The sequence below is a fragment of the Natrix helvetica genome (genome assembly GCF_964273705.1).
Source record: "Natrix helvetica genome assembly, chromosome: 9".
In the NCBI taxonomy this organism is placed as follows: domain Eukaryota; kingdom Metazoa; phylum Chordata; class Lepidosauria; order Squamata; family Natricidae; genus Natrix; species Natrix helvetica.
The window spans coordinates 15932820-15960727 of NC_138560.1; the positions used below are offsets into that span (position 1 = coordinate 15932820).

General features: G+C 44.0%; 2 protein-coding genes across 2 annotated transcripts in view; one reads left to right on the forward strand and one right to left on the reverse strand.

Moving 5' to 3' along the window:
• On the forward strand, window positions 1-27105 carry PAFAH2 (platelet activating factor acetylhydrolase 2). The gene is made up of 10 exons (XM_081961977.1): window positions 1-231; window positions 9932-10082; window positions 11659-11755; window positions 12709-12777; window positions 13212-13347; window positions 16834-16947; window positions 19706-19797; window positions 20592-20762; window positions 22469-22617; window positions 24103-27105. Exons 1-10 carry the CDS (start codon window positions 142-144, stop codon window positions 24195-24197), a joined length of 1164 nt encoding a protein of 387 aa, XP_081818103.1. The 5' UTR covers window positions 1-141; the 3' UTR covers window positions 24198-27105.
• Window positions 1-27908, reverse strand: part of LDLRAP1 (low density lipoprotein receptor adaptor protein 1) — a 632547-nt gene that overhangs the window by 52445 nt on the left and 552194 nt on the right. The window lies entirely within an intron of this gene.

Genomic DNA, 27908 nt, shown 5'->3' on the forward strand with positions numbered 1-27908 from the left:
CCCCGCCCGGCAGCCAATGGCCGGGAGGCGGCCGGGAGGAGGAAGCGAAACGGCCCCTTTCTCGCCTGCCAGCCTCGGCGCGGTGGTGGGGACGACGCTGCGCTCTCCGGCCACCGGGAGACAGACGAAGCTTCCAGGATCATGGGGGTGACCCAGTCCCTCGGCTTGCCCCACGGCAGCGGCGCCTATCCGGTCGGCTGCACCGACGTGATGGTGGGCCAGACCCCCAAGGTAGGTGCACAAGGGCGCCGCGGGACGGGAAGGGGAAGCTGCGCCGCCGAAACCGACGGGGTTGCGGGGGATCGAGCGCTGGTTTCGACGAGAAGGTGGGATAGAGGACTAAGTTGCTTATCACGGGGCTGGAAGCCGCTCCTTTGGGTTGCACCCTGCAGGAAGTTGGCTTTATTTCTTTCTTCTATTTACTTTCTTTCTTTCTTTCTTTCTTTCTTTCTTTCTTTACTTACTTTATTTGCTTGCTTTATTTGCTTTATTTACTTACTTTATTTAATAATTTTATTTATTTACTTACTTTATTTATGTACTTACTTTATTTGCTTTATTTATTTCCTTTATTTGTTTTATTTATTTATTTATTTACTTTATTTAATAATTTTATTTATTTAGTTTGTCAAACATGTGAAAGGTAACAGGTCTAAGTGTAAACCTAAGTATGAACACGGTAAGTGGGTACGAATAAATAGGGACAGTAGGATAGGGACGGTTGTGGCCCAGCAGTGGCCGGCTGAGCTGTTGGTGGACTCTTGACAGCTCAGACCATTGTGGGACTGCTCTGGAGGATGAGGAAGACTCTGGAGGGTGTTTGGAGTCAGAGCAGGAACTAGAGAGGCCTGTTGGCCACCAGGTGGCATCTGAGTCAGGGAGCAGTGAAGAGGAACAGAGGGAGGTTGTCCCTGATGTGCGTGTGCGTAGAGCTGAGAGGAGAAATGAACAACTGTGGAGAAGACGTCATAGAAGGAATTAGGGACAGCTGCCTAAGGTTGTGGCCCCTCCCAAAGAGTTTATAGGTGGAGCGACGGGAGGGGAGTCTTTGCAGGAAACAACAGTCCATTTTACTAGCCGTTGAGAAAGCATTCCGTAAGTTGAATCTTGTTTTCTTGAAGATAGTGTTCTAGACTCCTAGCCAAGGGATGGTTTTATCTATGTAATTAGTTATGGCAGACAGCCAAGCCTGTGTCTGCATATTCATTGAAATCACAGGACAGAACAGGTAGGCATGCTGGTGCGCTTATGCACGCCCCCTACAGACCTCTAAGGAATGGGGTGAGGTCGACGGTAGACAGTTTGAGGTTGAAGCTGTGAGAGTTTGAGGATGTAACAACAGAGTCTGGTAGAGCATTCCAGGCATTGACCACTCTGTTGCTAAAGTCGTATTTTCTGCAATCGAGTTTGGAGCTGTATACCTTGAGTTTGCATCTATTGTTTCCTCGTGTGGTTGAAGCTGAAGTAGTCATTGACTAGGTAGGACATTAGCAGATAATTTTGTGTACTACGTTTAGGTCAGACTGTACGCGGCGCAGTTCTAGGTTTGCCATGCCCAAAATTTCTGGTGGCATAGGATAGTCTGTTGTGAGTAGAGGAGTGAAGGACTCTTCTCGTGAAACACCTCTGGACTCTCTCAATTGCATTAATATCCGATATACAGCGCAGATTCCAGGCAGACAAGCTGTATTCGAGAATTGGTCTGGCAAAGGTTTTGTATGCCCTCGTTTGCAGTACAATATTACCGGAGAAGAAGCTTATTGGTTTGGGCTTAGAAAAACTGCGTGAACAAAACTCCTGGGTATGTAGCTTAGCTTACGGTGTGGGTTTATCCATAAGCCATGGTTAACTCATGGCTAAGCACAAAAAAAAATGTAAACTGATGTAGACACTAAGTGGTCAAGATATTGCTACTTAAGATTAGACCCACCCAACCGCTCTCTGCTTCCTCTCTTTGTCATGTGTTCTCAGTTCTTGGTAAGCACCGTGGAACTTTTGAAGCATCCTTCAAGCCATTGTCCTTTGCAGATTCTAGATTTGGAAGAATGTCCAGTCCTCAAAGTAATTTACAGACATCACGATTAGTAGCCATGACTTTATCTGGTCCCCGGTTCCAATTATCCAAGTTGGAAGCCAGTCAGTTCTATGCACTCAGCAAATACACTCCATCAAATAGTGGCTTAATTCAGCCACGAGGCTAATCTTAAAACCAAATAACGAATGGGGATTAGTGGAACCATCTCTTCTTCTCAAGCTATTCCATGATGAATTTTTTAGGCTTGGTGTGCTGTGTGAACACAGCAGCTGCAACAATTTATAGTGCGCACACTCGATGCACGTCGGTAGGAACCTGTCTGGAGGCTAAAACATATAAAGAACGGTTGCTGGAGCTGCGTATGTCTAGTTTGATGAAAAGAAGGACTAGGGATGACATGATAGCAGTGTTCCAATATCTCAGGGGCTGCCACAAAGACGAGGGAGTGAAACTATTCTCCAATGCACTTGAGGGTAGGACTAGAAGCAATGGGTGGAAACTAATCAAGGAGAGAAGCAACCTGGAACTAAGGAGAAACTTCCTGACAGTTGGAACAATTAATCAGTGGAACAACTTGCTTCCAGAAATTGTCAATGTTCCAACACTGGAAGTTTTTAACAAGAGATTGGACAATCATTTGTCTGAAGTGCTATAGGGTTTCCTGCCTAAGCAAGGGATTAGCCTAGAAGATCTCCAAGCTCCCTTCCAACTCTGCTGTTCTGTTAAACTTCAAATCCCAGAATTCTGGGACTTGAAATCCATTCATCGTAAAGCTGCTACAGTTGAGAATCATGCACTTACGGGGATAGCAAAACCTTATTATCACGCTCCTTCAGAAATTAATCCATAGCTTGTACACTCCAAAGATGCTTTTTTCAAGAGGCAACAGGACCTTCTGGTTTTTCTTTGAAGACGTTTCGCTTCTCATCCAAGAAGCTTCTTCAGCTCTCAGAAATGTCTTCAAAAAACCCCCAGAAAGTCCAGTTGCCTCTTGAAAAAGCACCTTTGGGATAACCATGACCTGGGTGACTGAGATTCTCCATAGACATAGCTTGTATGTCAGGGTTCCAAATAGCATCCAAAGTAAAATAAGAATCCGAGGCAAGAGGTTCCTCAAAATTCCAATGTATTAAAAGGAGGAGAAATTTCCTGACAGTTAGAACAATGAATCAGTGGAACAGAAGTTGCCTCCAGAAGTTGTGAATGACCCAACACTGGAAGTCTTTAAGAAGATGTTGGATAGCCATTTGCCTGAAACGGTATAGGGTTTCCTGCCTAGGCAGGGGGTTGGACTAGAAGGCCTCCAAGGTCCCTTCCAACTCTACTATTGTATTGTAAAAGAGCCACGTTGGCACATCTGGAAAAACCCAAATCGGAAAGCTTCTAGGTTTTCTCCGTCCAGTTGAAAGTTCAAGATCCTGCCCCAGCACCCAGAGGTTCATGACACGGTCCAATCTTTCACTGCCACAAAGACAAATTCCTCCCATCGACATCCAGCCACGTTCAGGAACAAATGCGACCTTGACTTTCTGAGCAAGAATGTCATTATGGCTACACATCACCCAACTCCGTATAATCCTCCCTCCCATTCTCCCACAATAGAAAATGGGGCAGGCCTGAAATCCAAAAGGCAAAAGATAGCTTCCAGGCCTGAAATGGTACAGCCCAGAAGTCTTAATAATGTAGATTTATTCTGGGGTTGGTCGGATGTTTTGGGATAGCACCCAAGGCACCTATTACTATTGGTACTAGCTTTAACTTTCTTTTGCCACAGTCAAAATGGCTGCTTTAGGTTAAAGTTGAAGAAAAAGTTGCATGGTGTTGGTTCCAGGCTCTGCGTGAATTCTGAATTTGCAATTATTTCAGGTTATCTATGTAAGTAATCGGCAACTATTTCTGGTTATCTATGTAGGCTGCGGACTTGTACATATATTTTGACTTTGTTTGGGTGACTCATAGTTACCAGGAAGACCAGCTGACTTCGTCTCTCAGGGAAGATCCAAAACAAACCCTGGAGGGAAAATGTGCTAAGTCAGCCTTCTATGAACCCTGTGCTGTCTTGGTGAATTCAGTACATCCCTTCAAGCAATGTACCTCAAATCGGCTCAGTGGGATTAGCCGTTCGGCCTCTGCGGAGAGGAATGGGGCTGTTGAAAGCAGCTGTGAGCTCCTGTCTTGCTGGATGTGGTCTGAATTTGCAGTTGTGTCTTTAATTGGCATGACTGGTCAACCAATTCAATCGGTTCAGTTTGTTACAGTGGCAGACCAGGGACCTGGACAAATAATAACGCTCAGGAAATATACAATTAAACATTCTAGAATAAAATAATAAAGATCAGGTAAAATCTGTGATAAAATCCAGCCTGTCCATTACACGTGGTTCTACTATGCTAAAATTACCATCCATAAACTCTGAGGCCCGTAGTCAGTTTAATCCTAAAAGGGAAAGGAATAAGCAGCGCAAAAAGTTTGCCACATTGGTTGTATAAAATAGCTATGGTGGATTAGACACGCGTTTCCGACGAATCCCCAGTGCTGCTGCGCAGAATCTAGCCACCTGCGCTGTAGTTATGGACTGTGAACTGCAGTTGGAACTGTGGTGGCCCGCCAGTGGCCAGCAGAGTTGGACAGTGAGGAGGTTGGGGAGGAACATGGGCCAGTCCTGGAGGTTGAGGAAGGCTCAGACGAGGGCTCCGCGTCAGAGGCAGAGGTGGGGCCAAGGCTGTCTGGCAGTTATCAGTTGCCTTTGGAGCTAGACTGCAGTGAGGCAGAGGAACAGCTGGAGCCTGTTCCCAGTGTGCGCATGCATAGAATTGCCAGACGAAGGGAGTAGCTAAAGAACAAGGGTCAACTTGGGAGTAAGGCCACAGGTGGACGGTGAATGGCCCCACCCATAGGGAGAGGAGCGAAAGGGGAATGGGCTTTTGCAGGAAACCATTCATTCATTCATTTCAGGAGTGTGAAGATCTGTCCGTGAATCTCAGAGACTCTGTGCCAAGTCTTTCCTTGCACAGCACTGCATTTGAAAATGTTTACATGGCAACTTTCCAAGATAAATAAGGTCTGTGGTCATAAAGGAAGGAAGGAGGAAAGGAAGGAAAGAAAGAAAGGAATAAAGAAAGAAGGAATAAAGAAAGAAGGAATAAAGAAAGAAGGAATAAAGAAAGAAAGGAAGGAGGGAGGGAAGGAAGGAAAGAAGGATGGAAGGAAGGAAGGAAAAAAGAAAGGAAGGAAAGAAGGAAGGAAAGAAAGGAAAAAAGAAAGAAAGAAGGAAGGAAGGAAGGAAAGGAAGAAAGGAAGAAAGAAGGAAGGAAGGAAGGAAAGGAAGAAAGAAAAAAGGAAGGAAGGAAGGATGCCAGCACAGCTTGTTCTTTTTTTTGCAAGGCAATCTATACAGCCCAACATTAGCTACATTGCTCATCCCTAATTTCTTAAACACAGCTAGATAAAAAGCAGGACAAGCAAATGACGCACATCTGCACACAAATAATTTAAAAATCTAAAGTTACTAGTGTTAGAAATATGATCCTGTACAATTGTGCAATCACTAAAAAGCAGAAGAAATAAAAGGGAAACACTGAGTCACTTCAAAGTTAGAGTGCACCGACAAGCAAAAACTTCAATAAAAGTAGTTTAAAAAAAAGACACAATTTCCAAAAAGTACAATATCATTTCAACTGGGGGATTTTCAAACTCAAATAAATCAGCACTGCTTATAAGTGCTGAATTAACGTAGAGGTTGGAGCTCCTGGTTTGAACTATAAGGGAAACAGTGGGATCAATTTAAAGCCCACATATTACAGTGGAGTCTTCAACTTACGACCATGATTGGATCATTGCTACGGCAGTTTAAGCGAGTGGCGCTTAAAAAAAGTGAGGACTTTTTTTGCCACAGTTGTTTAGTGAATCACTGCAGTTATTACGAAGGAGATTTCTGGTCCCAACAAAACCCCTTTTATTAAACAAATGTGAATTCCTCTCATTCACATTCAGCAAAGGCCTGGCAAACAGTCTTTCAAAGGTGAAGTTATGACCAACTTCCTGTATTGAGTTTGCTTGTTGGTAACTGGTTGGCAAGGTCGCAAACAGAGACCACACAACCCCAAATCTGAAAGCTTCCAGATGTGCCCAATATGACATCTCTAATAAAATGGAACTTTGAGGAAACTCAAGCTTCGGAATCTTCTTTTGTTGGGAGTGTTACTTGGAACCCTAACACCAAAATCACCACAATAGTCTGGTGCAATTGGAGTTTCTCTCTGGGCAATTCTTAGCTTCCTCTATAATATCTTCCATTCCACAGGAGATATTTTATCTTGGATCAAACTGGCACACCACCTATTATGGAAACCACAGGTAGTCAGTCCTTGGCTAACAATGACCGTAGCAATGAAATTTCTGTCGTTGATGAAGGCAGTTATATTGGAGTGCAATATAACATGATTGCAGTCCTTAATGATGACAATTCCAGCCCTTCCGGTTGCTGCTGTTAAATGAATCCCGCAACATTGTTAAGTGCGATGTCCCACAGTCACCATTTATAATCTTTTGCCGGCTTCCCCGTTGAGTTTGCTTCTGGAAAGCTAGCTGTGAAGGTCTCGAAAGGCAATCACATGACATTTGGACCCTATGATGTCATAATTGGGAGTGGGGCACTGAGCATCCAGATGGTGATCACAGGATTTTGGGGAGGCTGCAATGGGCACAACTACAAGGGCAGGTCATAAGTATTACTTATACATCATAAGTTCAAATGAATGCTGAACAAGGATGACCTGTATAGACAAATATATTAGTCTCCCATAAGGTAAAGGTTCCTCTCGCACATATGTGCTACTCGTTCCCGACTCTAGGGGTCGGTGCTCATCGCCGTTTCGAAGCCGAAAAGTCAGCGCTATCCAAAGACATCTCCGTGGTCATGTGGCCGGCATGACTAAACGCCAAAGGCGCACGGAACGCTGTTACCTTCCCACCAAAGGCGGTTCCTATTTACATTTTACCTACTTGCATTTTTTACATGCTTTCGAACTGCTAGGTTGGCAGAAGCTGGGACAAGTAACGGGAAGTCATTATGTTACACGGCGCTAGGGGTTCGAACCGCCAAACTGCCGACCTTTCTGATCGACAAGCTCAGCGTTTTAGCCACTGAGCCACCCTTATTAGTCTCCCATACAACAGTTATATAAGTATATGCTCAAATAGAGACAAATCAGTGAACAACACATTTTTGTCAGGCCCCAAAACCAGGAATAACACACGGTGATTCTTCCAAGCTGGATTCTTTGTTGTTTCCACACCTATAGACAGAATCTTGCCAGAGTAAGCACTTTACTATTTACTATTTACATATACTCTGGGAATTATTAGGGAGGGACTGTCCTCACCCTCTTTCTCTCCCACAAAATATCTGGATTAGGTTGTCTCTTAGTTCCTTTGCAATGTACCCCTCCGTCCTGGGAATCCACCTCCCTACTACATCCTATCACAGCTGTTCAATGTTTGAAGAAGTCTTACGCTAGTGGATGTGAACAACATTGTACTAGGAATGGAGAGACCCAAGTGCCAGACCCTGCTCAGCCAAAGAAACTCCCTGTGGTTTTGGGCCAGTCTCTTCCCCTCAGCCCAAGAACCTGGTGATCTAGTGGATTAGGAGTGGGAAGATCCAAGTTCTAATTCCCCATCAGCCCCAGAAGTTCTTGGGAGGAGGGGGATTTCGACCAGTTCCTTCCTCTTAACCTAAGATTTTACCCTTGAAATACGTTGTCTCTCTGGTAGCTGAAGAATTCCAGGAATTGCAGTCCACATCATACTGAGGAAGGCAGATATGAATGATATCACAGAGAGAAGTTGAGTCATTGCAATTGATGAGAAGCCCGTTGGCATATAAATGAGGAGGTGCAGGAAGTTGGGAAAGCTTCTTTATAGCTTTCCAGAAAGAGCCATGGGGAAGAGGGGTGGGGAGGTGTGTCAGTCCACTCCTTGTGTAATGCTTGGCCAACAGCATGGAAAGAATGACAACAAATATAACCATCCAATGATTGAGGCTGACACTTATCAGCTGGAAAATTGAAAGTCCCTCAAATCGAAATATCCCAGAAGCCTTGAGCTGGCCAAATCTTAGACCTGAGCCCAGATTTTTCTCTTTTAATGTTTGATTTTTATTTACTATTTCAAGGGTCTCTAACCTACCCTATATCTGCCTATTCTAAAGGTAAAGGCTTCTCCTGTCCAGACGTGTCTGACTCTAGGGGGCAGTATTCATCTCCATTTCTTAGACCCATACTTAGCAGGGTCTCAGCACATTTATTTATTGGTTTGTTTGTTTGTCAAGCATGTACAAGATAACAAGTATAGGTATGAACATAAACATGAACAAAGGAAGTAAATACAGATAAAGGGGGACAGTAAGACAGGGACGGTAGGCATGGTGGTGCCCTTATTCACGCCCCCCTTTATGGACCTCTTAGGAATGGGGTGAGGTCCATGGTAGACAGTTTGAGGTTGAAGCTGTGGGGGTTTGAGGCTGTAACAACGGAGTCAGGTAGAGCATTCCAGGCATTGACCACTGTTGCTGAAGTCGTATTTTCTGCAATCGAGTTTGGAGCAGTTTACTTTGAGTTTGTATCGATTGTTTGCCCGCGTATTATTGAGGTTGAAGTTGAAGACGTTGTTGACAGGTAAGATGTTGTAGCAGACAATTTTGTGTACTATGCTTAGATTGGACTACAGGTGGCACAGTTCCAGATTGTCCAAGCCTAGAATTTCAAGCTTGTTGGCATTGGGAATTCTATGGTGAGTAGAGGAGTGGAGTACTCTTCTCGTGAAATACCTCTGAACCAACTCAATTGTGTTAATGTCCAATATGCAGTGTGGATTCCAGGTGGATGAGCTGTATTCAAGAATTGGTCTGGCAAAGGTTTTGTACGCTCTAGTTAGCAATAAAAATGCTACCAGAGAAGAAGCTTCGCAAGATTAGGTTGACAACTCTTAAGGCCGTGATCATGTGGTCAGCATGACTATATGCCTATTCTACTTCTACAATTAGCATGTGTGAGTGTCTGCAATGAAAACACTGCATCTGGCAAATATACCTGGGCTCATCTGCAAAAAATATTGGCGTGACAGTGGAGAAGGGGAAATGTGGGGCTGGGCCAAGGAATTCACAGAAAAGAGGCATTAAAAAGGGAATTGAGAGGCATAAGGGAGGTGATGGAATATCGGCATGTTCTGAGAAGTCGTTCTAAGGTACCGTAAGGGAAACGGGCTGAGGTCTGCCAAAGATGGACTGTGTAGGAGAAGAGCAGGCTCTGCTGGAAGGTGGCGTCAAACATGTAATCAGTTTGGAATCACTGTGTTGCCACAAGAGACCCAAATCCAGCCCTCTCCCCGTGAATTCTATTGACCCTTACAGTGGTGGGATTCAATTTTTCTTTACTACCGGTTCTATGGACATGGCGTGGCTTGGTCGGCGTGGCTTGGTCAGCATGGCAGGGGAAGGCTACTGTAAAATCCACATTTCTACCCCACTCCAGGGGACGAATACTGTAAAATCCCCATTCCCTCCCCACCCCGCTAACCTGCTTTCTAGCTCTGTTCTCCTGTGCAGGGCAATAAAAGAAGATCCAACCGATCAGCTGGGACTCGGGAAGCAGCAAATAGATCAGGGGTGGAGCGGGTGATATTTGCCAGTTCTCCAAACTACTCCAAATTCTCTCTACCGGTTCGCCAGAACCGGTCAGAACTGGCTGAGTACCACCTCTGCTTATCTACTAAGTGCCAATTTAGCTTTGATTGTTAGTTGACTAGATTCTTATCTATAGATAGAAGTAATAAACTCTTCTGCAGCTTGAAATCAACCGTTGGGGTCTATACTAACTTGATCCTTCTTTTCTATAGGGCATCTTCTTCCGCCTCTTCTACCCGTGTGTTCCCCAGGGTGAAGCCGAGCAGCCTTACTGGATTCCCCGCTATGAATATTACTCCGGACTGGCTGACTACCTGAGCTTGAATAGAAAATGGTTTGCTCCACTTTTCAGTGTCACATTTGGTAAGATTAACTGCTTCTTGTGAATTACTGAGTGAAACGTATGTAGACTCGACAGCTGTTCTCCTGCCTAATCCACTGTTTTTCAACCAAGGTGGCTTTAAGATCTATAGACTTCAACTCCTAGAATTCCCCAGCCACCATGTCTTAAAGTCCACAGATCTTAAAGCCACCATGGTTGAGATCGGGACATTTCTTCAAATAACACAAATATGTTCTACCCTGTTTCCCCGAAAATAAGACCTCTCCGGAAAATAACTCCAATCGGGCTTTTGAGCGCATGCGCTAAAATAAGCGCTCCCTGAAAATATTGCAACACAGCAGCAGCCATGAGGTGACCACGCTCACTGCCTCCTGCACCTCAAAATTAATAAGGCCTCCCCAAAAATAAGGCCAAATACTTATTTCCGGGGGGGTTCAAAAGAAAATAAGACCCTGTCTTATTTTCGGGGAAACATGGTATGATCCATTGTCCTGCAATGTAGAACCTTTAGCTGATTGCAAAATATCAGATCAGATCATAATAAATCATGTTTATGTTTTTTCATTGTTAATACTATCTATTGTCCCATAAATGTGGGATCATAATCTTGATGATGTCTCCCCGAAATAATAATTCACCCATTTAAAGCATGTTTTTAGCAATCATCCGGCAACCAAAAGTAGATGTTGGATGATTTTTTTTAAAAAAATATGTCTTAAATAAATGAATTGAATTAGCCAATTAGCTTAATTCTGCACCATGTTTACTCTTTAAATTTAAAGAGCGTCTGAATATGTATATACAGTACCTAAGGTTTGTTTTCTGGACATGTGTATCAAACTAGTTTGCTAACTGATAGGAAAATATTTCTGGTTTCCAATTTTACAGTTTTACAACTCTTCCTCTTTTCACTGTATAATTCTATTTTTATCATGCTGAACTACAGTCTTCCTTTCTAATTGTATTTTCCAGGCCTTGTTCAAACTGAAAAAAAGCAATGTTTTCTTAAAGCATGTTTATCACCTTTAAGGAAGTGGGTTAAAAATTTCTCAATAACTGCCTTGATAAAGTCATACTTTTACAACTCAAGGGAACACATATTATTATTATCTTTAGTAACCTTTTTCATTGAGAGAAACAGCAGTTAAGAAATAGCATACACAGGTAGTCCTGGACTTACAACGGTTCATTTAGTGGCCGTTCGTAGTTACAACAGCACTGAAGAAAGTGGCTTACGACCATTTTTCATACTTACGACTGTTGCAAGCATCCCCATGCTCATGTGGTTTACATTCGGAGGCTTGACAAGTGCTTCATAGTTATGACAGTTACAGTGCCCCGGGGGTACATGTCATTCCCTTTTGCGACCTTCTGATGAGCAAAGTCAATGTGGAAGTCAGATTCACTTAACAACCGTGTTTCTAACTTAGCAACTTAAGTGATTCGCTTAACAAACATGGCAAGAAAAGTCTTAAAAGGGGATAAAACTCACTTAACGAATTTCTCACTTTAACAGCACAATTTTTGGGGTCAGTTGTGGTCGTAAGTAGGAGGACTACCTGTATGTGTAAATAAATGTGCTCTTCATTTTCACAGGATCGTATAAGATCCCTGTAAACTGGGATGCACCTTTCCGACCGTGTTCGCACAAGTACCCATTGATCATATTCTCCCACGGACTTGGAGCCTTTCGGTGAGTTTGAGCAGGTGGGGTGAAAAACCAACCAGTTCAGGAGGGTTGAGGATGAGGATGCTGGCGTTGGTTCACAAGTCTGAGATCTTTGAATGATATTCATGGAAACCTAGTAGATCCTGTGTGACGCAGAGGCCATGATCTCCTTCTCTCTGTCTCAACAGGGTAACCAACGGGGATCAAATCTCTCTTTTTTTTGCCATTTCCAAATCTCCTTTCTGACTTTGTCACTAAATTTGGGCAGCAGGTAACCAAAAGTGGGTGACCAGTTTTCCTCCATATGCAGGCAGACTTCTCATTTAATAATACATTCAATCCCTCTCCCCAAAACAGGGGTAGGAAAGCTAAATCTCAGAGGGAGGGCAGAAGTTGGTCACACTGGATTATCGCCCCCAACTCTCCTGCTTCAGGTTTCAATTACTGAACTCCCACACAATGGCTATGCTATCTCTCAGTTTACTCGAGGTCAAGAGATCATAGTATGCAGACCTTTCGAACTGCTAGATTGGCAGAAGCTGGGATAAGTAACAAGAGCTCACTCTTACACGGCGCTAGGGATTCGAACCGCCAACTTTTTTGATCGGCAAGCTCAGTGTCTTAGCCACTGAGTCACCGTGTCCCTATAGACCAGTGGTTCTCAACCTGTGGGTCAGGACCCCCTTGGGGGTCGAACGACCCTTTCACAGGGGTCGCCTAAGACCATCAGAAAACACATATTTTCGATGGTCTTAGGAACCGAGACACCAATTTTATGGTTGGGGGTCACCACAACATGAGGAACTGTATTAAAGGGTCGCGGCATTGGGAAGGTTGAGAACCACTGCTATAGACACTACTTCCCCCCCCCCCTTATTTCTTTCATCTTTCCTGATATGTTTATTTCAGGACCAAATAATTTGAACGAAGTAGCGTTCCTCGGTTTTAATTAATCTGCTTTCTCCTTCCATTTTCAGAACCGTATACTCAGCCATCTGTACTGAGATGGCTTCTCGGGGGTTTTTGGTGATGGCTCTTGAGCACAGGTGAGACTGAATCCCTTTAGACAAGACGTTTTAAGATTAGAGTTTTAATCAAATCAATCAATAATTGAGGAAGACGGGAGCTGGGACCGATTAGTTATGAAGTTCAACACATTTAAGTTCAGTAATTTACTTATCTGCCCTGCTTACGGATACAAGGCCCGGATGCGAGTTCCAGAACCCGTTTCTTGCATTGTTCTTTGATTTCAGAATCACAGGGTCATGAAGCTAAGATTAGATGACCTCTCCTTTCCAGGAAAGTGTTGTCACATAGAGCCCGAGGAAAACTGATTAGTAATGTCATTAGTAATGACATGCTGAAATACCTGACTTCCGACAGGAGCACAATAGAGGAATTGAAGGAGATTCCTTTTAGTTCTTTGCTTCCCCATTTGTTCTTTCCCCACGCTGATGTTCAAAATATCTGCTCTTTTCAGAGACCGCTCGGCTTCTGCTACTTATTTTTGCAAGCTGGATCCAGAAGATCCAAACGAGACTCAGATACATGAAGAATGGCTCAGTTACCGCAGGGTACCCAGGGATCAGAAAGAGTTTCCGTTCCGTAACCCGCAGGTATTTCATCTTGACTTATCTCGGACTGTAAAGTTCCTTAAGGCAGCTTTGAATATCACAAACTTCATCGATTCATCTGATCTCCCTGTCAACCCTGAAGCTGACCTGATCGAAGCCATCTTGGAGCTTCAGTGTTGCCACATTGGAGCTGAGGGAGAGGGAGGGGCTTGTCGAGGGGTGGGATTCAAAATATTTAGCAACCGGTTCTCTGCCCTGTTGCTGGGTGGGCGTCACCTACTCAGCCTCTTGCACCACAGCAGGGTGGGATGTTTTCACCCTCCCCAGGCTCCAGAGGCCGCCTTCTAACCTCTGGGAGGGGAAAAACGGCCTCTCCCGTGCTCCGGAGGTGGCCCCATTTCTAGACTTCCGGAACTTCCGGGAGACCCATTTTTCACCCTCCCAGTCTCCAGAGGCTTTCTTCGAGCTACCGGGAGGGGGAAAACAGGCTCCCCCGGGCTCCAGAGACCCTCTGGAGGCCGGAAAGAAGCCTGTTTCCAGATGTTCCAAGAGGTCTGTTTTTCACTCTCCCAGAGCCTCTGCGCGGGCCCTGCACTTACCTGGCATATATATATATATATATATATATATATATATATATATATATATATATATATATATATATATATATATATATATATATATATATATATATATATATATATATATATATATATATATATATATATATATATATATATATATATATATATATATATATATATATATATATATATATATATATATAAATTTTAATTTTCAAAACAGACACAACACAAAGAATCCTCCTTCTTTACATACTGTAGAAAGAGTATCAGTTGGTTACAAAAGACTTTCGTGCATCTTTTCCACAAGTCATCAAGCATAATTCATATTAACTCAAGTGTTTTATCTCAGATATATTTATACATGTTACCATCATCACACCTCCATTTTCATTTGACTATAATTGTTTAAACGTCCTTCATCATAAAATATACCAAGATTTAATACATAACCACATACTGGCATTTCATTTACTATTTCTAAAATCCTCCAATAACACTGAATCCTTATGGCCTATTCTGGCTAAACATCCATAATATTTAGTAACAAAAATTTCTAATCCTCCTTTCCAAATCACTGTTTACAATTTACATCCCATTTCCTTATGTTGTACCCATGCATATATATATATATATATAATGATAACAACATATATATATATGTTGTTATCATTATTCCTCCTTTATTTGACTGTGTCCTTTATCATAGCATTTTCTCCTCTAAGAAACAAGACTTAACTAAATTTAACTTAGTTCTTTTTTATTAACCTTTATATATAACCAAAAAAATTTCTAATCTTCCTTTCATAGGTACCATTCAATATTCATATCCAATTATTACTTAACATAGCAATACATATGTATACATTATTATCATTATCAATTATTTATTTAACTATATCTATTGTCACTAAATTTCACTAAGTTTAACTAGTTTTTGATTATACCCTTTCATCTATCAACTTGTATCTTTCCAGTAGCAAAACAATCTCATGTCTTCTGCCATTTGTGATATCAGTCCTCTAATCATCTCCTTAATCAAATTTGTATGGACTCCTCTTTGCAACTCTCTCATGTAATTTTGATGCCCTTCTTCTGTTTCCTTGATCAGCTTATTTTTAATTGTCAGTGGTGTTTTCAACAATGTTGCTAACAAAATTTTTCTCTTTAAATCCATAAATTCTTTTATTTTTTCTTCTTCTGTATCTTGCCATCTGGGGTAGAGTTCCCCTCCATTTAATTCCTCTTTCCGTATTCCACTCTTTCCATTTCCAGACACAAACCAATCACCATAGATATCAGCGTATTTAATTTCTTTGTAGTCATTTTTCTCTTCTGTTTTTAGGACTCTAACCTCCACTTTTTCCACTTGATAAATATCTCCAACTTCTTCTTCATATTTTACTGTTAGATGCTCTAGATTTTCCAACTTCTTCTCCATCTTCTCAAATGTGCTTGATAATTTCTGAATTTCTAACAATTTCTTTTGCAAACTTAAAGTTTCTTTCTGCTGTTGAGATTGTGCCATTATCTCCAGCTGACAAACACTGCTGCTCTGGCTTGGTAGGTTTTTAAAAGATTAAGCATAGATTCACAATAAGGTCTTATTTTCACTTTTCTCTGGTTAAAGATATACTTCAAAGGAACATCTGTATGCTTTTCTTCTTATCACTCTCTATAGACAAAACTGAGACTTTGAAGTGCCAAGCCAGAATAATCAGTGAGGAAAGTAAAAGTGTTTTGTTTCCAATACACAAACCCCCAGCCTCCGAGTAGCAGTGTCATCTTTCCCTCGTTACAATTTTCTTTGTTGCTTTTTGTATCTTTTTTTATTCCAAGTTTTTTTAAAAAGTCAAATTCTTGAATGAAATAGAGAAGAAAAGGGGAAAAACACACGCAGTAATGAAGAAGGAGAATTTTAGCCCATAGGTTGCAAAAAATAATAATAAAAAAGAAGAAAACTTAATCCATTCGGTTTAAAAGGCTTGCATAAATTCCATCCATGAAAATAACATTTAAAAAGTAAGATAACCAACTGTCCAAAACCATTCAAAGCTTAATTCCATCGCTTATTTCTTCTGTTCTCAAATTTAAATTAACTTTAAGTTTTTTATAGGCAGTCTCTTTTAAAACAGTAAAAATTCCTCACCAGCTGGAAACACTTTCTCTTTCCGTATCCTTCCATTTTGGAGCCGCCCCGACTTCTTCAGCCTGGTGGCTGGACTTTTTGTCGCCGGCTTGAAGAACTTCTCTTGGATCGATCAGGGACTTTGCAATGTCTCTGAGATCAGCAAGATGTATTCTTCCTGTTCACCGTCTCTGCGGGATGGTTCAGGTCCGATTGGACCACCCAGCAGCAAAAGTATCGGCTGCAGTCTCAGAGCATGGAGACTGCAAGTCTGTATCGTCGCAACGTTGGCTCCTCCCGGGCCGCGTGGAGACTCTTGTGATGGGTGGGGCCAGCCAGCCCTTGTATACCGGTTCGTCAAACCAGATGTAAAATTAGCATCCGGTTTGCCCGAACTGGTCCAAACTGGCTGAATCCCAAAGTTGGGACTTTGTAGCCAAAACAAAATACGTTCTCTTGGGAACCAAGGACATTCTCACACCTGGTCAGAGGAACGAGAAGTGATGTCACCAGGCAACCAGACAGAGCCATGATTGGACCATATGATTGTTTTGAGAAAGTGAAAAATTAATTAGATGAAAACTGCGGGAGACCTCAGAGTCAGTTTCCACCAGATCTATGCCAATATGATATATCCATTAAAGGTATTCTTTGAGGAATATACCCGCCTGGGAGTTTTGCTTGCTGTGGGTCTATTACTTGGAACCCTGACCCTCTCTCTGCATCCTGCTGTAATGTCCAGCTTAGCCCTGTATGCATGAGAGAGAGAGTGAATTGAGGAGCCAAAGGGTAATCCTAAAACTTTTTTCATTGCAGCTCCATCAAAGAGCAAACGAGTGCAAACGGGCATTCAGGCTGATCCAAAGCATCAACAGTGGCAAGGCCGTTGCAAACCTTCTGCGCATGGATTTTGACCTCTCTACCCTAAAGGTAAACATGCTGAGCTCCACGGGCTCAGAACTTTAGAACACACACCTGAGTGCAGGTGTGCAAATGGGTGTGGAATCTTCTTGGAACTGCTGAAAACGACTGTTTTGTAAGCGGCACATTGGCAATAAAAATCAGAACATCAAATGCAAGCTGGGTGGAAACTATCTAAAAGATAAGCCACACTCTGTCAAAGACCTAGGAGTATTTATTTCAGAAGACCTACGCCCCAGAGCTCACTGTAACAACATTGGCAAAAAGGCATTCAGAATTATCAACCTTACTCTACATAGTTTTCTCCCTGGTAACGCTATGCTGCTAACTAGGGCACACAAAACCTTTGCCTGACCTATACTTGAATACTGCTCACCTGCCTGGAACCCACACTGAATTTCGGACATTAAAACGTTTCGGACATTAAAAGAGAGGGTCCAGAGGTATTTTAAAAGAAGAGCACTCAACTCCTCTGCTCGTCATAAAATTCCTTCTCCCGCCAGGTTTGAAATTTTAGGCCTGGATAACCTTGAACTACGCCGTCTACCTTCCGACCTGAGCTTAGTGCCCAAGATAATCTGCCATAACGTCCTACCTGTCAATGACTCCTTTTACTTCAACTGCAATAACACAAGGGCTATCCATAGATGCAAACTAAATGCAATCCGTTCTAATCTGGATTGCAGGAAAAACGATTTCAGCAATAGAGTAGTAAACGTGTAGAGCACCCTACCCGATCCTGTCGTTAGTTCCTCTAACCCCCATACCTTTTCCCTTAAGCTGTCTACCATGGACCTTACGCATTTCTTAAGAGGTCCCTAAGGGGGCGTGTATAAGCGCACCAGCGTTCCTATTGTCCCTGTCCTACTGTCCCATTTATATGCACTCTTTTTATGTGTTTATGGCTATGTTTTGCTTATTTTTATCCATTTACTTGTGCCATTTTTTTCATGTTTTTCCTGCTTGTTTCCTTGTACTTGTTGACAAATTTAAATAAATAAAATAAAATAATAAAAAAATTTCAGTCGGCCACCAGGGGGTGCCAAGACCTGTTCTTCTCATAGAAAACAAAGCCATCTGTGCATCTGGAAAGTATATATGAGAACAGGACCAGCAGAGAAATGAGATGATGATGATAGAAGAGACTATCTATAACTCAGGGTTGAACTGAGTTTGGTGGTTTGCTTGCAGATGTTTCCTTATCCAACTAAGTAAGTGATGATGTTACCTAGTTATGAAGCATCTGCAAGCAAACCACCAAGCTCAGATAGCACCAAGGACTTCACATTATTATTATTATTATTATTATTATTATTATTATTATTGTTGTTGGTTGCACAGTCAGCCAGATGTTTAGATTTGGCATCTTTATCCACTTGTTGAATCCTTCCCAAGGACCTGGGATGGGCAAATGTTGTTGTTTGATGGTGTTAAAAGTATAATCTCAGAATGTAAACTGTTCCAAGTCTGCCTTTTGCAATGGACTGATGGGGATTTTGTCAATGCCTCGGAAACTATAATTTCTAAGAGAAAGGGTGAAGATTAAAGGGAATTTAGAGACAGCGTTTTGAACTTTGGCTCGGACTGTATATACTTGTGTTTCTGTGCGGGTAAATGTGCCTAAAGACGCTGTGTAAACCACCAGGAATTATTAGTACAATATTGACAGTTAGAACATGTGCTTCAGCCTTCACAGATCTGATGACTTCCAGAATTCTTGTAATATAATTCTCTGAATTTTTCCCTGTGGGAAAATTGAAACGGGTTGGGGGATATAATGGTTCTCTCTCTTCCATAAAAATTAGAGATCCTTTTATTGATAGAATCCTAAATCTCCCCTTGTTTCTGTAAATGGATGGCCAGTCTGGAGTTTTCCCAAACTGCAATTCCCAACATTCCTCACCGTAGGTCATCCTTGTTACAATCATAATAGAGCCTGCTTGTTACACCCTTAAGTTGTAACGGTCCTAAAATGTGTGGTTTTTTTAATGTTGTTCAAATGCAATTTTATGGTAAGACTTTTTTTGCGACACTCATTAAGCAAACACAGCAGTTGTTAAGTGAACCAATGATTCACCATGGGTCTGCTGTTTGCAGAAAACAGGAAGTTCAGGTTTTAGAGAAAACGGTAGTAAGAGTCACATAACTATGGGATACTGCAAATACCATAATGCAATTCTGTTAACTGGCCACTGAATACAGTCACACGACTGGTGTGGGCAACTGTTGGAACATCAGATCTGGGCCTTAAGTTCCCTTTTCAGGCAGATGGTAGCTGCAAACAGCTGCTAAGCAACCTGTTGTAAGTTGAAGACTACCTGCAGTGGCATGGCTTGGTGGACGTGACTTGTTGGGCATGGCATGGCTTGGTGGGCATGGCAAGGGAAAGAGACTGTAAAATCTCCATTCCCTCCCCACTCCAGGGGAAGGTCACTGCAAAATCCCCATTTCCTCCCAATCAGCTGGGACTCGGGAGGCAGAGAATAGATGGGGGCGAAGCCAGCCAGAGGTGGTATTTACTGGTTCTCCGAACTACTCAAAATTTCTGCTACCGGTTCTCCAGAACTGGTCAGAACCTGCTGAATACCACCTCTGACTATCTGTAATGGACAGCTGGCTGGGCTTCCTGGGAGCTGCAGCTACCAGTAGCAGAATGGCCAGTCTCATCACCATCCCTGGAGCCTTTCAGCATTGCCCACTTTGGAGATTCTTGGGCTGTGACGTTAATGAGCTGGCTTCCTTAAGTGTCTCATCCCATCCCTTGCAGGACAATGTGGATCTGACCAAAGCCGTTGTCATGGGTCATTCTTTTGGAGGTGCAACAGCTGTGCTAGCTCTGGTCAAAGAAGCCCAATTTAAGTGAGTACCTTCCAAAACGTCTTCTTTTTAAAAGAACATTGTAACCTCAGAGAGCTTATTAATAACAAAAGAGCCGAGGTACCGCAGTGGTTAGAGTGCAATCCTATAGGTTCCTTCTGCTGATCACCGGTTGCCAGCAGTTTGGCAGTTCGAATCTCACCAGGCTCAAGGTTGACTCAGCCTTCCATCCTTCCAAGGTGGGTAAAATGAGGACCCAGATTGTTGGGGGCAAGAGGCTGACTCTGTAAACCGCTTAGAGAGGGCTGTAAAGTGGTGTATACATCTAAGTGCTATTGCTATTGCTAAATGATAAACAGAGGAGCTGTGCTGGCCCAGTGCTTAGAATGCAGTATTCCGGCTTAATTCACTGCTCACTGCCACCAGTTCGATCCTGATCAGCTCAAGTTTGATTCAGCTTTTCATAATTCCCAGGTTGATAAAATGAGGACCCAGATTGTTGGGGGCAATAGGCTGACTCTGTAAATAAGCAATGGGGTAGGAGGTCAGGAAGAGGTGAGAGAAACTGTGTGGTGGCGCATTGGTTAGAATGCAGTACTGCAGGCTACTTCTGCTGACTGCTGGCTGTAGTTCGACAGTTCGAGTCTCTACGGCTCAAGGTTGATTCAGCCTTCCATCCTTCCGAGGTGGGTAAAATGAGGACTCAAGATCGTTGGGGGCAATAGAGAGGGCTGTAAAGCACTGTGAAGTGGTATATAAGTCTATTGCTATGGTGGGAAGCCAAGGTTTTGGTCTCCCGCTTCACTAGAGGCCCTGTGCTTATTTTTCTCCTGTAGATGCGCTGTCGCCCTTGATGCATGGATGCACCCTTTGGAGAATTCTGTTTACCCAAAAGTGACCAAGCCGGTGCTGTTTATCAACACAGAATCATTCCAGACTGCAGAGAGCGTGGCCAAGATGAAAAAAATCAGCACCACCAGCAGTGAGAGCAAGATCATTACAATCTTGTGAGTCTCCAACTGTGATCAACGCCTTTGCCGTAGTAGTAGAGAACACACAATCAGAGGAGGTGTCGTTCACAGATTAGACACACATGCACACGCACACACACACAGCCTCTCCCTGCAGGCTTGCAATCTAAGAAGATGTGGCACAAGGAATTTTTCTTGGGGGGGGGGGAATGGGGAGGTTAAAAATAAGGTGGTATCTGAAATGAGAAGAGGGAGGGACCATTTAGAAGAATAAAAGGGGGGAATCAGCAAGAAAAAGATGGTAAAACAGCAAAGAACAGCATGGATTATTGAAGCCATCAAGGTTGCATCCTTGTAAGGTAGCCTCTCTTTTTTTGCTAAGTCGTATAAAATTAATTTGGGATTTTGCAGAGCCCAAAATCAGAGAATCCTTTTGACTCGGGAGGTGAAATGTATGCAAACCGGCCCCTTAAAACTGAGATACTCTGAAAGGGAGATGTTACCAGATGGTTGTGTCTCTGTGTCTGTCTGATTTCCCCCCCCCCACTCCCCCCCCCCCGTGCTGGTGCTGAAGGATGACACTCTTGTAGAATGGTTTTGACGCTCATTTCAGGCAAGAATGCAAAGGCAGCATCAGGTCTGCTTCTTAAAATAGCAATGGCAAAGCTTTTTTGGCTGATTTTTGAAGGAGGAGGAGGAGGAGGAGGAGGAGGAGGAGGAGGAAGGGGGAGAAAAATCTCTGTCGTCTTACTAAATAATCAGAATCCCTTGCCCAAAAATCTCCTATAGAGTTGCTTCATCTGCAGACAATGGGTGGTTGTGTGAAGATGAGAAAAACACACTGCTTTCTCTCTCCATCCCCCTCTTTTAATCTCTGTTAAATCAGACCCAGTGTTTTGTCTAATCTCTCCCAAAGAACTCTACAGCTAGCATGGCGAAGGGGTGTCTGGGGGTCTGTTACTGCTGGGGTGTTTTCCTTTGTTTCACAAAGCCCCAGAAATGGACATAAGGCAGAATCCCTCCATTGCTCTCCAAGGCAAAGGCTTGGAAACTCGGCTGCTTTCAAATCTGGGAATTTCATACTGAGATTAGAGAAAAGTTGGAAATTTCAGATGGTTGAATCAAACTCTTCCAAGCCGCTGGATTTCACAGCATCTTCTGTGCAACTCCAAATCACCTACTGGGCGTTCTTTCATTGCGTAGACCCGTGATGGCGAACCTATGCCACGCATGCCGGAAGTGGCATGGAGAGCTATCTGTCTCCCATTTGCTCTTCCAGGTTCTGGTGCACTGACCAGCTGGTCTTCACGAAACAGGAGTGTGTGCATGCCGAAAACCAGAAGAGCACCTGCCTGGTGCGCACAGGCGTGCTGGAAAAATAATCTTCCAGTTTCCAGCATGTGCATGCACACCGGCCGCCTGGTCTTCCGGTTTAGGCATGTATGCATGCGCAAAGACCTGCTCTTCCGGATTCCGGCACACTGGCCAGCTGGTCTTCATGAAACGGGAGCATGTGCGCACTGGACGGCTGCTCTTGCAGTTTCCGGCACGCACACACTCCTGTTTTGGCACTCGGTGCCGAAAAGGTTCACCAACACTGATGCAGGCTTTCCCAGCAGATGCTGAAATGACCTTTGTAAATGGCTAAATCTGGGGGATGTCCCATCTTTGGAGCTGATGGGAATCCATCCTGTACTTCTCGGTGATTCGCTTTTGATGTTGATACGTTTTTTTCCTCCTAGGGGCACCATCCACCAGAGTCACACTGATTTCACCTTCCTGGCCGGGAACCTTGTCAACCGGGTCTTCAAGACAAGGGGCACCATTGATCCCTACGAAGGCTTGAATATCACCAACCAGGCTGCTCTCGCTTTCTTACAAAAGCATCTCCGTAAGTCGATGTCGTGAAAGTTGTCTAAAAGAGACGTCATCCTATAATAAAGAACAAGACACCCATCAGATAAAAGGCAAAATCAAACTACCGTATTTTCCAGAGTATAAGATGCACTTCCCCCCCTAAAAGAGGGTGAAAATTAGAATGCGTCTTATACACTGAAATTAGCCCTGCCCACCCACCGGCCCCCACCCTTTGGCCTCTGCTTCAAAGCAATTCGCCTCCTTGCAGCAAACAGCCTGCTTGAGCTTCAGCACAGCCTGATTAGCACAAGCAGCTCATTGTCGGTTGGATCGGCCTCCCGACCATCAGCTGTTTCAAGCTGCAGGAATTGCCTATTGCCACCTCTGCACACCCCATTTTCTGCCCATTCCGATCCCCACCACCCGGAACTGGCGGAAAATGGGGCACGTGGAGACCGAAAACGGAATGTGGAGACCTTTAGGGCCTGTTTTCCCCCTCTATAGACTCCAGAGGCTTTCCCGGAAGCCCAGGGTGGGCGAAAACAGCCTCCCCCAGGCCTCTGAAATCAGCTGGCCAGCGCAGGCCAGAGGTGAGGGCTGCCGTGCTGGCAAATAGGGCTCCATGTACCACCTGTGGCATGCGTGCCATAGGTTCGCCATCACAGTTCTAGAGTCTCAATATCTTTTTTATTTTGTGATGACCAAAGTGGATGCAGTACTGCAAGTGTGGCCTTACCAAGGTCTTATAAAATGGTACCAAACGTGATCTTGATTCTATCCCTCTGTTAATGCAGCTCAGGACTGCATTGGATTTTTTTTGCAGCTCTAGCACACCTGGTGGCTCATATTTAAGGGATTGTCCACCACGACTCCAAGCTCCTTCTCACAGTTACTACCGTTGAGCCAGGTACTTGCCTTCTCCTAAGTGTGTGTGCTTCATATGGGCTAGTCATTCCCGACTCTATGGGGCGGTGCTCATCTCCATTTCTAAGCCAAAGAGCCAGCACTATCTGATGACAATTCCGTGGTAATGTGGCCAGCATGACTAAATGCCGAAGGCACACAGAACGCTGTTACCTTCCCACCAAAGATGGTTCCTATTTTTCTACTTGCATTTTTACGTGTTTTTGAACTGCTAGGTTGGCAGAAGCTGAGGCAAGTAACGGGAGCTCACTCTGTTACACGGTGCTAGGGATTCGAACCGCCGAGCTGCTGACCTTTCTGATCGACAAGCTCAGCGTCTTAGCAACCGTGTTATCACTGTGTTACCACCACTGCATGGTATAGTAACTCTTCTATGAATGGGAAAACTCTTCCATGCGATTTCTAGAAAGTATCACAAGATTCCTTTAAGATACCAAAGAGGTCACAATGATGAAAAAGGAGTTCTATCTCCTATTGTATTTCACCGCATATAATGTACTCGAAGACTCAAAAATGGTGACGGTGGCGACAGTTAGAGTTTAGAACTTAGCACCATAGCCTCTTGATGCAATAACGCTTTGATTTCTCCATCTAGAGCTGAAAGAAGATTTTGACCAGTGGGATAATCTTCTGGAAGGCATTGGCAAGTCGGTGGTCCCGGATAGTCCCTTGGCAAAGCCTAGCCTCTAGGCAAGAAATATCTCTCCCCAAATTGTTTTGGGGCATCTTCTAGATTTCCCCCCCCCCCTCCTTTTGAGGGGATGGAAAGCATCCTTGATGTAAAATTGCTCTCCAGATGTTGGACATTCTGCAGAATTGCTCTTCGTGATGATGGACATGTTGCTGAGACCACCTGCTATCACTTCTTTAGCCTGGAGACATTTTGAGTTATTACCTTAAATGTGTCTCTCCTTCTACCAGGACTACAGCAGGAGCTTAAGAAAAGGATGGATTCTAATTGTGAGTGAAGACATTGAAGTTAAGTTGGGGAGGGTGGAGGTGTCATCCTCAGGGAAATCGGCTTGCACTTTAAAAATACAGCAGGAAAATTGCAAACTCGCACCCTAGAATATGCTGCCCTGCTATCCTGATTGTACCCTTTTCCAACTTGCGTTCCGAGAACCAGAAAAGGAAGAGCTGCCATGGTTTAAAGCTATTTAATTACAGCTATGACGTTGGATTGAAAAGATCCTTCCTTTTCAACTACCTTGTAAGGTAGGTAAGAAGGAATATACCCACCCAACAATATTGTGGCAGAAAATCTGTAAAGAATATACATGAAGCAAGTTTTCTGACCTAGGCTTCCTGACACAGTAAAAAGCACACGCTTATTCCCCCAAACCCTCTTTTTATTTCAACGGCTGTGAATTATGTTCATTCACACTCCGTAATGAGTCACAAATGGTTTGTAAAGAGTCCGACAGAAGTCTGCCAAAGTCCTTCGGGATAAGGCTGATAAGCACCCACCTCTTATCTCCCTTGAAACGCTGCCAAAGACCTAATTGGCAATTAGCTTTGCAAGGCTACACAGAGCACAGAGTCAAAACAGAGCTTCAGACTTTAAACCGACCAGAATGAACAAAGTTGCTTCCTGCAAAGGCTCACGTGCCTTTGCTCCTCCGTTAAGTCTTATGGGAGGGGCAAATCATCTCCATCTTCTGTTCAATGCAAGCTTTCCGATAGGCCAGTGGCAGGCATTTTGAGAATCACAAAACTTTATGATAGTGGCAGGAAGAAAGAGGCCCCCGGTGCTAAGGCACTTTGTGGCTGTGCATTTCAGGGCAAAATCCCTGGGGTAAATTGTCCCAGTTGCTAGAGCTTTGTAACTGTACTGTACTGAAAACGTCTCACATCATTTATAATCCTTCTGAGTCTACAGAAAAGTGTCTGGTTTGCGGTTCTCCTATCACAGGAGCGCAAACCTCCTAAGTTCTTTAAAGCAGCTGCGCCTTTTCCTGAGATCACGCAGCTGCCTTGCACAGACATGGCTGGTTTCAAAGGTTGAGACCAGAGCTGGGATTCTGCCCATCGTGGATTTTGAAGACCCTTCATGGAACGGAATCTGTAGCACTGCAAAGCTTTCCTACATTCATAAAAAAAGGGAGGAGGGATTTTGAGTTTTTTAAAAAAATATAAAAGAAAGTAAAATGGAGGGGTAATGATTGCCAGTTCAAAATATATATCAAAGAAGTAGTTTGGTGGGCAAAATAGAAAGAGCAGAGTAGCCACTATCGGACAACTTACCCAATAATCTTATGGTCAGGGATGGGATTCAGCCGGTTTGGACCGGTTTGGGCGAACCGGATGCTAACTTTACATCTGGTTCGCCAAGCCGGTAGTTGCAAGGACTCGCTGGCCCTACCCACCCCGCCCTTCCCAGAAGTCTCCACAGGGCTTGTTTTGGATGCCAGATAAGTGCAGGGGCGCGCGCAGAGGCTCTGGCAGGGTGAAAAACGGGCCTCCAGAAAGTTCCGCAAACAAGCCCGTTTCCAGCCTCCAGAGGGCCTCTGGAGCCCGGGGGGAAGTCGAGTAGGCCACACCCACCATGGCCATGCCCACCCAGCAACCGGGCCGAGGATCTTATACAACCCCTGGCTGGCCTCTGCTGAACAGATGGAGTCCTTCCACAGCCAGCCCAGCCATTGACATGCTGTAGAGCAGGGGTGTCCAACTTGGGCAACCTTAAGACTTGTGGACTTCAACCCGTTGCAGCAACGGGTTCTCTGCCCCGCTGCTGGGTGAGCGTGGCCATTGTGGCCGTGGCCTAGTCAGCCTCCTGCATCATGGCGAGGGGGGGGGGCGTGTTTTCACCCTCCCCAGGCTCCGGAGGCTTTTTTTGAGCCTCCGGGAGGGCGAAAAATGCCCCCTGACTCCGCGGGCCCTGCACTTGTGTGGTGACTCCTGGGAGGAGGCGTTGGAGGTTTGCCAAAGTGGGCAGAATCCTAGCTAGAGGATCACAAGAACCTGTGCGAACCCCCAGCCAGCAGCCCACCCCTGACAACTCCCAGAATTCCCCAGCCAGCATGAAAGTTGGGCGTTGAAGTCCTAAAGTCTTCAAGTTGCCTAGGTTGGACCCCTTTGCTCCAGAACATGGTGGGATGTAGTTCAGACGAGCAAGCTAGCTTAAACACAACCGCGTACATATAATTCTTCCACATGCATTTCAAAGTGCTGGTTGTTGCCACTAAAACCCTTCATGACATTGGGCCTGGTTATCTCAAGGACCATCAGAACTTCTGCGGCTTGCATGGAGCCTGGGTAATTGGACAGACAGAGCATCTTCCAGGTCATCCATTAAGCAGTGTCTTAAACGTATCTTCTCCATCACAGCGCTCGACTGTGGAACACCTCCTCTCTTTCCCTACTTTAGCCAAGTTCAAAAGACCACTGAAAACCCGGCACTTTCTCCAGTTAGAGGCAGTAGCAGCCTCCGTGTGTTTAATGGTCTTTTAATGGTTATTTTCCTTCTGGCGTTGGGGGTGAGGGTAGGGTTCGCTTGTATTATATGATTGCTTGTACTATACACTCCCAGACTCATCGTAGAGTTGAGCAGCCGTGCACATGTCTAAAATAAATAAAAATGAAACTTGAAATTCAACGGCTTTGGCTAAACTATCCCAGCTGTTTCAACCACACTCTACACCCGCAGCCTGGAAGAAGACAGTGTGCAGGCTATTCAGTCCTGACAGAATAAATCCAACTGGATCAAGTGGTTATTTTTGAGGCCGCCAGTTCATCCATTCTGGGCTCAAACATTCCCCAGACTTAAGTTAAATACAGATTTCGAGTCAACCATAATTAGCTGTGTCCATGCACAAGGCTAAGCCATAAAGGAAGTTTGCAAACACTGAGCTTATGCACATGAAGCCAAACTGCATTGTGGCTTGACTCAATGTTTGAATCTGGAAAACTATTTTCCATTGCAGAAGTAATTAAAATAAGCAAGACTGTTTGCTGGGAGGGATGTTTATTCTGGAAAACTGACTGCACAAGCCACCACCCCCGCCCCCCCCAAAAAAGTTAAGTATACAATTTGGCAAAGTTTCTGGATTCCCTAGGAACAGTTTCTGGAAGAAAACAATCTAAATTAATGAAGCTTTGCTGATAATCTCCACTGAAAGGCATTTTTGCATGGACTCCCTTTGTACATTGTTTAGACATTGGAGCTTGTACTGTATAGAACTCAACTGCCAGCTGTAGTTTTGCAGAGATCTGCAAAGACCATATTGCTTCCTTCCCTCTTCTGTTTCCATGCAAACTATTTAGCTTCGTGACCTCCTGGCTGAACAAAAAGCCCAGCTTTGGTTGGATTAAAGTTGGGCTTGTTTTAACTATGGATAATAGAATATACCATCATTTTCCAGGTAAATATAAGATGCTAATCTGTAAACCATGACTTAG